Source organism: Punica granatum, chromosome 4 (assembly GCF_007655135.1).
Source record: "Punica granatum isolate Tunisia-2019 chromosome 4, ASM765513v2, whole genome shotgun sequence".
NCBI classification, from domain to species: domain Eukaryota; kingdom Viridiplantae; phylum Streptophyta; class Magnoliopsida; order Myrtales; family Lythraceae; genus Punica; species Punica granatum.
The window spans coordinates 37,193,715-37,207,919 of NC_045130.1; the positions used below are offsets into that span (position 1 = coordinate 37,193,715).

At 35.6% G+C, this 14,205-nt stretch overlaps 1 protein-coding gene across 3 annotated transcripts; it reads left to right on the top strand.

Moving 5' to 3' along the window:
* Positions 1 to 796: 796 nt before the first annotated feature.
* On the top strand, positions 797 to 2,376 carry LOC116202756 (late embryogenesis abundant protein M17-like). 3 transcript variants are annotated; one of them, XM_031534367.1, is made up of 4 exons: positions 797 to 992; positions 1,081 to 1,185; positions 1,557 to 1,963; positions 2,096 to 2,376. In XM_031534367.1, exons 1-4 carry the CDS (start codon positions 893 to 895, stop codon positions 2,114 to 2,116), a joined length of 633 nt encoding a protein of 210 aa, XP_031390227.1. In that variant the 5' UTR covers positions 797 to 892; the 3' UTR covers positions 2,117 to 2,376. The 3 variants fall into 3 exon arrangements, with proteins under 3 accessions (XP_031390227.1, XP_031390225.1, XP_031390226.1); XM_031534365.1 differs by having other exon boundaries at positions 799 to 992; positions 1,557 to 2,376; XM_031534366.1 differs by having other exon boundaries at positions 806 to 992; positions 1,081 to 1,182; positions 1,557 to 2,376.
* Positions 2,377 to 14,205: the final 11,829 nt, after the last annotated feature.

Here is a 14,205-nt window from a genome sequence, read left to right on the forward strand (position 1 = left end):
TCTATTCACAAAACTCCAACTCGACTTATGCTTCAACAAACTCATGTAAAATTTTTCTTTCTTCCTTGGTTTTAGTCGGTGAGGAACAATATTTTTGGTTTTTTTAGTTTTTGATTTTTCACTCAGGCCCCTAGCTAGCTGCATGCATGTACTTGAAATGTTATCTTCCCCAGAAGATGATGCTCTGTGGGACAAGGCAGCAGTCCACACGTTTGACTCTTTGACCGAAAGAGAAATCTTACGTACATGACAACAACATCAGCCCCAATACAAAATTTCTTTCCTTATATCCTTTGGTATCCACAACTACAAAACACGTACGTACTTCTATATATTCTCCATATATATTTATAAAAAAAAATTAGATATTTTCCATATAATTCTATCATTTATGTTTTACTAGAATAGAATTGTTCCAGCTGAAATTACTTAATAATATAAAAATTGAAAGTACTCGTGACCAGATCAATTCTTAGACCGAACATCTCGTAGATTTCGTGTGAGATCATAATAGTCCTAGTACAGAATTTGCTCTCCACTTATCTATCTCATCATTTTCACCGAAAAAAAAAATTCTATCATCTTGGGTTTCGCCGATCATAGTGGAACTACTCCAGCTCAAACTCACAGAACATCATGACCCCGTCACCTTCCACCTGTCGCAAGCCCAAGTTCCATGCATGCACATGTCTTCATTTCTGATCAAATGTTGATCCAAAAATTTCAAACCCTTCGTTACTACTGTATCCCTCTTGTCTTGTCCCTCCTCTGCGCGGTCACGTCCTTTAGTGGCCTCTCCACACTATATAAAGGACCCTATCCCCAGCCTAAGGTTACATGTACTCTCATATGCCAAGTATCTGAGTTTGCTTGTTTCATTGGAGGTGAAGAGATGAGGTTCAAAGTTTGGTCTTTCCTGGGCGTCCTGTTCGCGCTTCTTCTCGTCTCGTCGGTTGTCGAAACCGCTACCCATAACAAAGAAGAGAAAAAATGTAGTAATTCTAAACTTTTTGATGCATCTCCCCGTCGGGTAATCGACAGTTCCGAGTTATGAATCGATGTTGTATGGAATACATGCAGCGGATGTAGCAGAAGCGAAAGTCCCAGAGGAGGACGCGAAGACCGGAGGTGATTGTGGCAGTGGTGGGCCTGGTGGCGGTGGCTGCGGCAGCGGTGGTGGCGGTAGTAATTAATTACTCCTTGTTTGATCTTTTTTTTTTTTTCAACTTGGCTCATCTCAGTTTAAACTGAATCATTCCATCAAAGGGTAAATCTCTCTTAATTATAGAAGAATATAGATTTTCTTGATTCACAAGATTCAAATTTAGACCTCAATTACTAATCGGGAGAATTGACGTCCGTTGGTTTAGCATATTTTGGGGTCATTTTTATACTACGATTTCCATTTAATTTCTATACACCAAATGTAATGAATTAATATTTATACGCGTGCTTAAAATATAAAATTTATATCAATTATATGTTTGATGAATAAATATGAAATAACCATTTAAGTGTTGCAATGTCCATCTGTATGGTTTTTTGACCTTATGCAGAGTATGCGGTGGCACGAGAACCGGACCAGCTTGAGAATGCTAAGTATGGTGGGGGTGGAGGAGGAGGGTGCAGGCGAGGCTGTTGTGGATGGCGTGGAAGACAATGCTATCGTTGCTGCGGGGAGAATGAGGTCGCGACCGAGGCCAATAAGCCGCAAAAGCTTGAGAAAGCTGAGTACGGCGGGGGTGGAGGAGGAGGGTGCAGGCGAGGCTGTTGTGGATGGCATGGAAGACAATGCTATCGTTGCTGCGGGGAGAATGAGGTCGCGACCGAGGCCAATAAGCCGCAAAAGCTTGAGAACGCTGAGTACGGCGGGGGTGGAGGAGGAGGGTGCAGGCGAGGCTGTTGTGGATGGCATGGAAGACAATGCTATCGTTGCTGCGGGGAGAATGAGGTCGCGACCGAGGCCAATAAGCCGCAAAAGCTTGAGAACGCTGAGTACGGTGGGGGTGGAGGAGGAGGGTGCAGGCGAGGCTGTTGTGGATGGCATGGAAGACAATGCTATCGTTGCTGCGGGGAGAATGAGGTCGCGACCGAGGCCAATAAGCCACAAAACTAGTTCCTCCCACATGTAAAAGGAATATGTACTATGTATGTCGAATCTTATGTCCAAGGCAAGTGCCATGTATATTAGGATGGTGTAAATAAATGCACGCATGGGTACGTACGTAACGACTTTGCATGCCCTCAGCGTAAGTTGGGGTTAGGTCCCCTTGAGCCGATGATGTATCTTATTTCGGTGAGAGCTGATGATGTATCTTTGATGTGCTTCTTTGATGTGCTAAATAAAATATGTCACACTTCAACGACTGAAAAATATATGTAAGGTATCTTTCTTTTGCCTTGGATTTTAATGGATTGGCGTGCATTACTTGTTATCCGAAAGCGCAATGAAAGAAACAAGATATTCCATGAATTAGAATCGAACCATTCAACCTCATTTCCTGAAGTATGCATTAAAGTTATAGTTAACTAGTCAAGTGAGCCGCGTGTTGCATGAGCATTTATGTTTTTGTTTTTGCAAAAAAATTTTCAATTACGATAGAGGTTCATGACCGTAGTTACACGAAATAAAAATTTTAAATATTTAATAAATGGGCACGGTTAGTTTCATCGAAGTATCGAATTTGGAATCTCTTGATTACTAGGGAAAAACGTGCGTCATTACATTACATTCTCTTTAATTATTTTTACTAAATATTTAGTATATCCAATTGAAGAAATTTTATACTAATGTTAAATGGAATGAAATAGACCAAAAACCAGTAAGTTATTATTATTTTTGGCGTACAAAGTTATCATTAAATATTTTTCGATACTTCTTTAGATACTATTTCCTATTTTTTTGGTTTAGCAATACGCCTTCCTTTTTTCTTTTTTCTTTTTTTGCCCTTTTTTGGGGTTACTCTATTCATATTCTTTGTACTTTGGCATTCGTACAAGGAGAATACTCACTTCATAGACTAACTCCGACAAAGATAGTGCAAAAGGCCACGTCCGTAACATCTTCTAAGAAATAATCCAAGAGATAAAAAGAAAGAAGTTAATTGGAGGAAGAAATGCTAATAGAGACCCGATCGATCTTATAATGGGGAAAGAGGGGGAGGGGGGACAAACAACACGTGAGTTGCAACTATGAGCAGGAGAAACCCACCTGAAAAAGCTGAGTCTGGACATGTCCATTCCAATATGGGCATGCACAATTTGTTTGCTTGTTCTCTAATATACAAAAATATTTTCTTTCTCCGTCTCAGCTTCTCAGGCATGCCTCTCAATTCTACCTGCTATATATATGTGTGTGTGTATACACTCATGCAGCTGTTTCCTTTGTTTATTGAATCCCTCTTATCATCACTTAATTACACGCACCCACACAAACAAGAAATATACACAAATAGATGGATGAATGGATGGCTCTTTATTGTCAGGAAACCAACGGTTTCTAGAGATTATTTGAGATTATCCCTTAGTGGACCAACCCAGCTCGACTGGATTAGTCGAGGTCAAATTAAGATTTCGGATAACAAGGTTCACACCAAGAAAAAAAGAAGAAGAAGAAGAAGAAGAAGAAGCAGGAGAAGAAGGAGGAGGTAAAAAAGGAGAAGAAGAAGAAGAAGCAGGAGGAGATAAGGGTTAATGATTAGAGCTCGCACATCTCGCTTTTCAGTTTATAGATTAGTTTCTTCATATGAATATTATTCCTAGACTCACAATTAGAATGAAATGCCACTGACATGAACCAAAGACAGCTTATAGATTAGTTTCTTCATATGAATATTATTCCTAGACTCACAATTAGAATGAAATGCCACTGACATGAACCAAAGACAGACGGAACACATTATTTGATCCGACCAATTAACTACTTATAGGTTCGCTTTTATGTAATTTTCATTTGCACCACCTATTATTCGGAAACCTAATACTATCAAGCCCCAACTGACTTATGTCGTCCTAGCTGCATTAGCCTACTAATAAGGAGTATTCCAATCGTGAATTTTTTCTTTTTCATTTACGAGACGTTCGTACCGCAGAACTTGGTTTAAGCTGAAGAGGCGTCGAACCATACTAAATCACTAATTCCATGTTTGTACGCATAAGTTGCTTTTAAATTTGAGTTATGTCTATGTATATTTAAATCAACAAATTGGGGAAGGGCCATACGAAGAGAGATAAAATCAATATCTGATGATTTATTAAAACTAGAGAGTCATTAGCTGTGTCTGCCTCATTATTAATTATTATGATTTTTATTTTATTATACTATATTCATGAATCTTCCTATATATGCAGAAAAGGAGAGAGAGATTATTGATCATCGATGAATAATAAGTCCAAACACAACTCTCTCTTCCCTTCGACGATCGAAATGCATTGATATATGCAAATATTGGAATGCCTCCGTCGCCGAGGCAGCACAGAAGGCGGCAGATGTCAAGCCCCACAACTGAGGGGATCCATGTCCCAGTGGGACTTATTAACTATAAAAGGGCTGAATGAATAAGTACGAAGAGCATGATGACACGAAAGTGTCATGCTACATTCATCGAGAGCGAGAGCGACTAGCATGGTTACGACATTGTCCGTAGACGGCTTCGTCCCAATTGTTTCCGTTTCCTACAAAAAGATAAACAAGAAAAAAGAAAAAAAAATCATCATATGTATATGATGAAAAAAAGGGGAAATTTGAACTTCTTGCTTTTTCCAGCATCCAATTTAAAGGCAGAACAGAACCACCTTGTTTGAATGGGCCGATCACCAGAATGTTAGCCCATGGATTAATATTAAGTTCAATTATATGTAAATATTTCCAACTTCAAATATGTCGTAATTTGAATATGAATTTATTATTTATTTTCTGTTTCTTATGTGATTATCATTTTATTATTATCGTATCTAAACTATTTTCGAGAAAATAACTAAATTTTCACTCTAGCTCAAAACACATATTTTTATATTTAATTTAAATTTATCGATTAGAATTTTTTACAACCAAAAAGGTCAGTTAATGAGAAATCCACAAATTATCTTCCTAATATATATGGTTAATTACACTGGTGGTCCAAAAAATTTTATAAATATTTCAAGATTGTACAATTTTTTTTTTGCTACTTGATGGTATAAAATATTTCAAAACCGTTTCTTTGTAATACAAACCGTCAATTCGTCATTGACGCCGTTAGAAAATGTCAATGTGGCAAGAATATTATAATAAAAAATATTTTTAAATTTTAATTAAACTACAAACTTTTTAAATTTTCAAAACAACCTAAATTTTTTGGATTTTTTCAATTTTGCCCTAACCTTCTCTCTCCTTCCACTATTCATCGTCTTCCTCCTCCCCCTCAACTGTTCATCATCTTGCCAAGTCGAAGGCAACTCCTTGGGCGAGGCCGGCTCGATCACCGGAGCCTCCGATTTCCCAGTGGATCCGGACCACTTGGGGAAAAGTCGAGTTTTTCCGGCCTTAGCGTTCCGGCGATTCTTCGAATCGACGAAGCACGACTTTTGCCCTACTCTTTCTCTCACGGTTTCTTCCCGAGGGCGAGTCCTCTAGAGGTCCTGACCAGAGGTGGCCGGCTCCGAAGCCAATCAAAGCCGCAGCTCGAATTCACATCAAGACCCCCAATTCCATAAACCCTAAATCGAAAACATAGCAAATTCGATCAACCGCACCTGAGCAAATTCAACCCAATTCCCATCAGGAGGCAACACCCACCAATGAACATGACCTAGGCAAATTCGACGAAGCACAACTTCTGAGGCTTTGGGAGTCCAAGAAGCACGGCCTTGGACTTCGGATTGACGGAGAAGCACTGGGAATAGGAGTTCGAGCTCGGAACCAGGCTCGGGTTCAAGTTGGTAGAGCTCCGGGCTTGAACAATGGAGGGGAGGAGGAAGACGATGAACAATGGAGGAGAGAGAGGGTTGGGGTAAAATTGAAAAAGTCCAAAAAATTTAGGTCGTTTTGAAATTTTAAAAAGTTTGGAGTTTTAATTAAAAGTTCACCCGACCCCATTCGGCCCGATCCAATGATCTGGATGCCACATCAGTTTATTGTTTCGGCCACGTCAGAAAGGAGCTGACACGTAGTGAGCCACGATAGCGTCGCTTGACGGTGTCAATAGCGAGTTGACGATTTGTACTACAAAGAAACGGTTTTGAAATATTTTGTACCATCAAGTAGCAAAAAAAACTTTTTGTACCATCTTGAAATATTTATAAAACTTTTTGGACCACCGGTGCAATTTACCCTAATATATATATATATATATATATGTAGTGGACTCCTTCAATTATTATATATTGTACATGAATTATAATGATCAATTGCTCCTCACTAAAAGGTTGGGACAATAGAATAGCTGAAACCTCACTTATCGTGTGAGAGAGAATATATTGTATTATATAGGAGTTATACATTAATACAGGAAAGGAAAAATATCAATGTGTATATGTACGTTCCTAAAATACAAGATGCGCTAAGATTTTGTATAATATTCTCTATTACTCACAAATGCGCCTCGTGCTATTTTTACTTTTGTTTTGGTAATGAAGGTTTATAATATAATATAAGAATAACAAAAACTTATAAAAGGACTCATAAATTCCAATGACAAAGGATCGAAACAGAGATTTAATGACTTCAAAGCGGCAACTTATATCATTACATCAAGACCCCTTTCTCCATGTGCTATTCTTTGGAGGCAAAGAATCCAGTACAACCCGTGATTGGAAATTAAAAATCTAAAATAAAAAAAGTACAAATAATTTCACCAATTTACCAGTTGATATAGCGTGCACTATACTATATTCTCTTTTCTCTATGTTATAAGCCAATAAGAAATTTTCCAATATTTATTAATGTTTAAAAATATCAGTTTGTAAATATATAATTTTTTATATGTCTGATAACACCGTTCCATTGATAAATCCATTACACAGCCCACAGGTCGCACAGCCAAGACAGCAGTCGACATGTTTGACTCTTTGACTGAAAGAAAAATCTTATGAACATGGCAACAAACCATATGCCCGATAGTACAAAGATTTGCTCTCTTCTATATATCCATTTGGCTAAATACTTCTACTAATCACCATATATAATAAATCTATCATCTTGGGTTTCGCAAAATATCAGACCTCTTCACCTTCCACCCGTCCCAAGCCCAATTTCCGGCATGCATGCACATGTCTTCATTTCTGGTCAAACGTTAATCCTTATTGTCAAACTGGCAAATTCTTGGGTCGAATGATTAAATTTTCAGCCGTAGTAAATGTTTTTATATTTAGATAATAACGTTTTATATAAATAAAATAATATTTTGTATAAAAATATAATCGACTGCATGTACAAATTAATCTATTAATGTTTTGTAAGAAACGTTATTCTGCTGGTATGAAAAGTTATTATCAAAGTACGAAAAGATTATTCAGCGGCCGAAACAAAACATTTTCCAACATTCTTGAACACTGTTCCATTGTCTTGTTCCTCCTCTGCATGTGCCCCGTCCTTTAGTTCCCCGGCTTACCTATAGAAGGAACTGATCCCCCCGCGTGGAGAACACAGAGTCCTCTATTTCGAGTCTAGTTTACTAGGAGTATGCTTGTTCCTCATAGTATCGACTGTCACGAATATTACTAGGGCTGCCCTTTCTCTATTTGCGCATGTGAAACTTGCAGCGAATGGAGCAAAAGTGAAGGTGTTGGGGATATTGCTTTGAGCTGGAGATTCGAAGAGAACGTTGAGTCGCGAATGCGATGAACAACGAACCACGAACTCACAAGCACGTACCACAAAAACACGAATTTGGATTACGAACAAACTTAATCACGAAGTTCATTTGGATGGGGAAGGTTTCGAGAGACAAATTAATGCTTTCCAAAGAGATTCATCTGGTCCCACACGAAGTTACTAGAGGGCTAGAAAATGTTGTGCCGCTAATGTTCAGTCATATATATTCCAACACTTGCTCCATATTTGGTCTCAGAGTGCTTCATGGTCATTATATTCCTGACTACCAAACTCGTATCTATGCTTAAATAGAGATGTATCAATTATATATGGACAAATTAATATACTTATTTATGTGTTTTAATGTCCATCCGTATGATTGTACGTTTTCCCGTTGTACAGAGTATGCGATGGTACAAGAACCGAACCAGCTTGTGGATGCTAAAAATGGTGGTGGTGGTGGTGGATGCTGGCAAGACTGCTGCAAATGATACGGAGGATGTTGCACCAGGTGCTGCTTGAACGAGGTCCCGGATCAGCTCGAGGATGCCAAGTATGGAGGAGGGTGCAGGCGAGGCTGTTGTGGTTGGCCTGGAGGACGTTGCTATAGGTGCTGCGGGGAAAATGAGGTTGCGATCGAGGCCAATAAGCCGCAAAACTAGTCATTTAGCAAGTGTAGGGCTCAAAGGAAGTCCCTCCCATGCATGCATGTAGATGGAAGCATATATTATATATATTTATATATATAACCCCATATAAATTAATAAGGCAAGAGTGATCGTGAGGGAAGGATGGAGTAAAATAAAATGCATGCATGGGTATAATATGGTCATATGATGTAAAATACACTAAAGGCTTTGCATGCTTTTGATTAGCGTAGGTTTTGGGGCCGGGGGTCCCCTGGAGCTCCTGTTAATTTGTATCTTTCCATGCATGTGCAGCTGTGCTTAATGAAATATAAATATATGTTTTTCGATAGCTAAAATATGTTATGTTTTATATGCTTATTCTCGTGTTTTAAATGAATTACTATTTAGCTATGTTTTCTGTAATCATAAATATTCTTAGCCTATTGGTTAATTTCCTTCGAACGTCAGCGGTTGGCTCTGGCTACATTTTCTTGTATAAATATCAAGACTAGACGATATATTCTGCAAGCAAGCTAATTCCATCTTACTGGAGCTATCACGGTGAGCTACATAATGTCTCGATGATTTATGTGTGTGAGCTATCACGGGCGTCTAGTAATCCATTTGGTCCAATATATGATCTTCTTCTTATACCAGAACTTCTAAAATGCACGATACAACCATTTCTCGATCTTAATAAGATTATATTTGTCATCTCAAAACAAATGTTAAGATGCGGTCAATAATAATGAATTAGGATTGGTCGTTTATTTTCTCTTTCCTCACTTTACATCTCAATCTCAGGTTTTATCATATTATTTTTGTTATTTTTATCAACTTTTATCTTCAACTCTTACATTTTGTTATTATTTTCTTCAACTTTCAAATCAATCCGTCGATCCATAGGAGTATTTGAAAAAACTGTTATAGTTGCCGCGGGGTACGTGCAGGTAGAGAGTCTATTAATTGTTATAGGAATGTTGAGAAAATATCTGGTGAAACTATTACATATATCGCAATATATAGAGAGATAAGACTTAACACTACAATTGTAATATAAATTCATTAATCAAAAAGAGTATAGCGTAATGGTGCACGTTCACTTGATAATTAAAAGATTTCATATTTGATATTCACTGAAACTATCTCTACCCCTTAATTAGATACTGTGATTTTTATTTTATTGTACTAGGTTCACGAGTCTTCCTTGTAATAGGAAAAATATATAAAATCATTAAACAATAATAGTAGTAATTCTCCAATTCAAAGTTCACCTAAAATCATTGACTACGGTAGGGGGAAAAGAGGAGGGGCTCTTCGAATGTGATATGGGCATCAAACAAAAGAGAATCTCATTATCACTGAGAACAATAAAAAGCGCTATTAACAAAATTGAGAAAATGGGTTAAGTTAAAATGTAAATGGACCAAAAGATGTGATAGTGCAGTTAGATACGCATTTGCCTCGTAACTAATTAAGATCTTCATATTATAACCGAAAATGTATTTTAAACTATTTCTAAATTATGGACAATAAGGTCCACCAAAAAGAAAAAAGAACAAATAGATTCTCAATTTGATTTTCATGTAACAGTTTCCTCAATTAATTTATTTTACCTTTTCTTTCTGTCCCTTACTAAACCCAAAATTTCTTGTACTGATGCTATAAGACTAACGGGAAATTCTATGATACATACACTTGAAATGTTTGTATGGTACATATATATATTTACTTAAAAAATGTTCAAGTAATTTACTTGCAACTCAAGTAAATTATATAAAAAGCAAGTAAATTACTTGAGGTCAATTAATTTACTTGAAAAAAATGCAAATAATTTACTTGTATGTGTCCATACATATATTTTCAACCCTATGTGTAGTGGACCAACCAAAAAATGCCACATCCTAATGATCTCCTCTTTGAAAATATTTTTTCTTATTTAATTACCCAAAACCATTTCTTATATAAAACATTTTTTTCCAATTAATATCACATTATATTAAAAAGTTTAATGCATCTTAACTAATTCATATTTCAGTCAAGTCGGGCTATTAAAAGGTAAAAATCTTTCGATCGTGAATTTTTTTCATTCATAATACTCGAATTCGAAATCTTACTCGCGAGAATATATGAACAAAACCACTTGGGATATCTAAGACTTTTTACATAGGAAACCCTCTCGTCATCCCCCCACAAGAACAACCTTCCCTCTTTTCTCCATCTAATATTTATATTTCTTTCTTTTAATATTATATGATATCCTCTTCATCTCCATATATGATTTCTATTTTATTACCCTAAATTCACCTCTCTTGTTACCGAAATTGTACTATAGACTATTCTAAATTATGGACAAAGACATTCTCAATTGGATTTTCATGTAACACATTAATTAATTTATTTTAACTTTTCTTTCTGTCCCTTACTAAACCCAAGTTCCTTTGTACTGATGATATAAAACTGACGGAAAATTCTAAGGTAACTACACTTGAAATGCATATGTGGTATACATAGATATATGTATTTACTTGAAAATTTTTTAAGTAATATATTTATAACTTAAGTAAATTTAAAAAGCAAGTGAATTACTTGTGGTCAGATAATTTTACTGGGAAAAATACAAGTAATTTTTAGGTCCATGGACCTCTCTTTTAATTGAAAAAAAAATCTACTAATAATTTACTTGCATGTACCTATACAGATATTTTTAACCTATGTATTGCAGAGCAACCAAAAACTAGCACATCCTAATGATCTCCTCTTTGAAAATATTTTTTCATATTTAATTTCCCAAAACATTTCTTATATAAAACTTGTTTTCCCGATTATTGTCACTTTATATTTAGAAGTCCAGTGCATCCTAACTAATTTATATTTAAGTTAAGTCAGTTCATTATGAGGTAAAATTCTATCAATTATATATATTTTTTCATTCATAAGAGTCCAACTTAAAATCTTACTCGTGGAAACACCTGAACAAAGCCACTTCGGATATCTAAGACTTTTTAAACGGAAAACCCTCTCGTCATCTTCCGATTCTCGGGAATACCTCTCCCTCTTTTCTCAGTCTAAGATTTATTTTTCAATTTTTTATATTATATTGTATATACATATTATATCCTCTTCTTCTCCATATAATTGTCCTTGATTCTGCTGTTCTTCTCTCTGTTTTCTCCCCTCCTCCTCTTCCTCCTCCTTTCATATATTGCAAAAGTCATCAGAATATATCCTAAAGCAGTAGAGACCCATGACGAGGTGGGAAAAAATGGATCATCATCATCCTCATCTTCTTCTTCATCATGGTCAGCTTCACATTATTATTACATCCATGGAGTAATAATAAAAAATATATATCATTTTCCCGATCGATCAAGCTCCGTCGGTTTACGCCAAACTCTCCGGCGAGGATATTTTCTGGTGGCGTACATGGTAAGGCCAGGCATTTTCTTTTCTTTCTCCTTTATTTTCCTTCTCTTTTTATATTTATTTTTTCTTTTTTAATGTAATTTCTCTTGTTCTTATACGCATGGTTAGATTTGGGGAAGGCCAAAAATCAAATGTAAAATGCTGTCAGAATTCTCAATGACAATAAATTATAAGATAGAAATCAAATATGATTCTCCATTGAAGTAATTTTGCTCAATTTCCTTTTACTTCTCCCTCATAGTATACATACATATATGTATGTATGTATGGGTGTATGTGTATATGCATAGGCACATGTTCTCTACTCAAGAAAATACTTGCCGGAGCTACTGTAAATCCGAATAAGGGGATTGTTCCTTTCTTCTTATGATTATTATTCTTTAAATTTTTTTGGTAATTTAGGTTTTTTGGCATTTCTAATGTATATATGTGAAATTGCTGATATACATATATATATATATATATATAATGTACTATTTTTATTTCTTTTCTGGGATATTTTTGTGTCGTGCGTGCACTATCAGTTTGGTAAAATGGCATGTCAAGTGACGACTGAAAAACATATTAATTTTTTGTTTGGCACATTACATCAGCTGAGTCATTTTCATGGTTTGTGCTTCATTACCAACCACGGGCATAATAATTCTCATCGCGAATAAAAATTTCTCGACGGGATGTGATGAGAAGAGTCGTGCAATCTCGCCGTATCACTCAGTTTTTTTTTTGGTGAATCTGTTTCGATTAATTTAATTGTTTCCATATCTTTTGTATTTGATGGTAGGTGAGACATACAATCGTAAGAGTTCAACAATATCCGAATAATGTCGCACACCGAAACAACATTTGATTAAAATATATAAAGGAATAAAACAAATTGTTGGATAAATCCAACTCTAAAAGTTTTAACACTACACATTCTGTACAGAGTATCAATATATATACATATATATCGCTTTGAGTATGAGTCTTATGCTAACATTCAAGGAAAAAGAAAAACTAATGTTATGTTATTAATGAAATTATAGGCAATTAGGTTGAATAATATTATGCACTTAAATCAACTGCAGATTCCCACAAATCAATATTTCTAATAAATATATATATATATATTCACCCAAAAATATATATATATATATATATATATATATATATTAATAATCTTGGCTGGAACAGGGTTCGAGAATTCAAGTCAAGACAGTTGACTTCTTGAACCGAGGCGTGCACGGCACAGTAATGTAATGGCGGTTCCCTCCAAAGGAAAATTGGTCTTCTTTACATGCTAAGGAAAAAATAAAAGTGACAAAAAGAAATTGCATGTCACCATTTTTTTTATAATAAATTATAACAAACGTGAAGGGAACATGGTGAAGATGTAGCATTGCCCATATATTTATATATATATATATACACACATATAAAAAAAATATTTTGTTTTTCAAATTTTTTACTCAGTTATAGTCCACCGGCATGCCAGCGGTGGGAGTGGTCTAGTAATACACCGGATAAAACATTCAAGACAACCTACATAAAAAAAAAAATAAGTTACAAGAAGAAAGATGTGGCCACTGCATTGCCCAATATATCGGGACACGAAAAAAATAAATATATGGGTTGAGAGTTGAGAGAGGATCGGGTTTTGGTTTCTGGGGAAGGAGGGAGGGGTTGTTGTTGGACTATGTCGGAAGGAAATGTCGTTCTTTCCAGATCGCACGGCTTGCATTCCGCTCGAGGGCTAACTTTCTTTGACTTTCGATCATTCTTCTTCCCCCCCTCTCTCGCTCTCTACCTCCATATATATATATATATATATATATATATATATATTCCTTTTGTTTGGATAAAGGAAAAATAATGTCATTTCAACCAAAATAAAAAAATAATAATAAATAATTGATATTTCTTTATTCAAGTGATTCGGTGTTTATTTTTCTTAAATAAGGTTTCGGGTTCAAATCTCGTAAATGAAGAAAATCAATACTGTGAGAACTTTACCCATTATTCATTGAACTTTCGCAAATCAAAATGCACACTGAAAAAAATAAAGAACAAAAAATATGACATTAGTCACCAAGGTTCTCGGTGTTTTTTTTTTCCTGTGAAAATTATCGGTTAAATAACGAAGAGATATAGTGTATTTAGCAAATTGTGTTTTATGTGAGCATATTTATCTGTAATACAGGATTTTGAAATCCACAGAGAACAAATTATGGTTGAGCAAAATCGACATTCGAGTGCAAATTAATCTATCAACTAATAAACTTAAAATATCTCGTAGATTTACGAGAAAAATAAAAGTTGGTGACAGCTGCTCGAGGATATGGGCTTAGTAGTTTGTGTGCCACAATCGCTTTTTATACC

Excerpts from the sequence above, each read along its gene's own strand:
- LOC116202756 (XM_031534365.1), top strand. The coding sequence starts at position 893 with ATGAGGTTCAAAGTTTGGTCTTTCCTGGGCGTCCTGTTCGCGCTTCTT. Across the intron at positions 993-1,080 it reads TAACAAAGAAGAGAAAAAAT|CGGATGTAGCAGAAGCGAAA; the intron begins GTAGTAATTCTA and ends GAATACATGCAG. Across the intron at positions 1,186-1,556 it reads CGGCAGCGGTGGTGGCGGTA|AGTATGCGGTGGCACGAGAA; the intron begins GTAATTAATTAC and ends GACCTTATGCAG.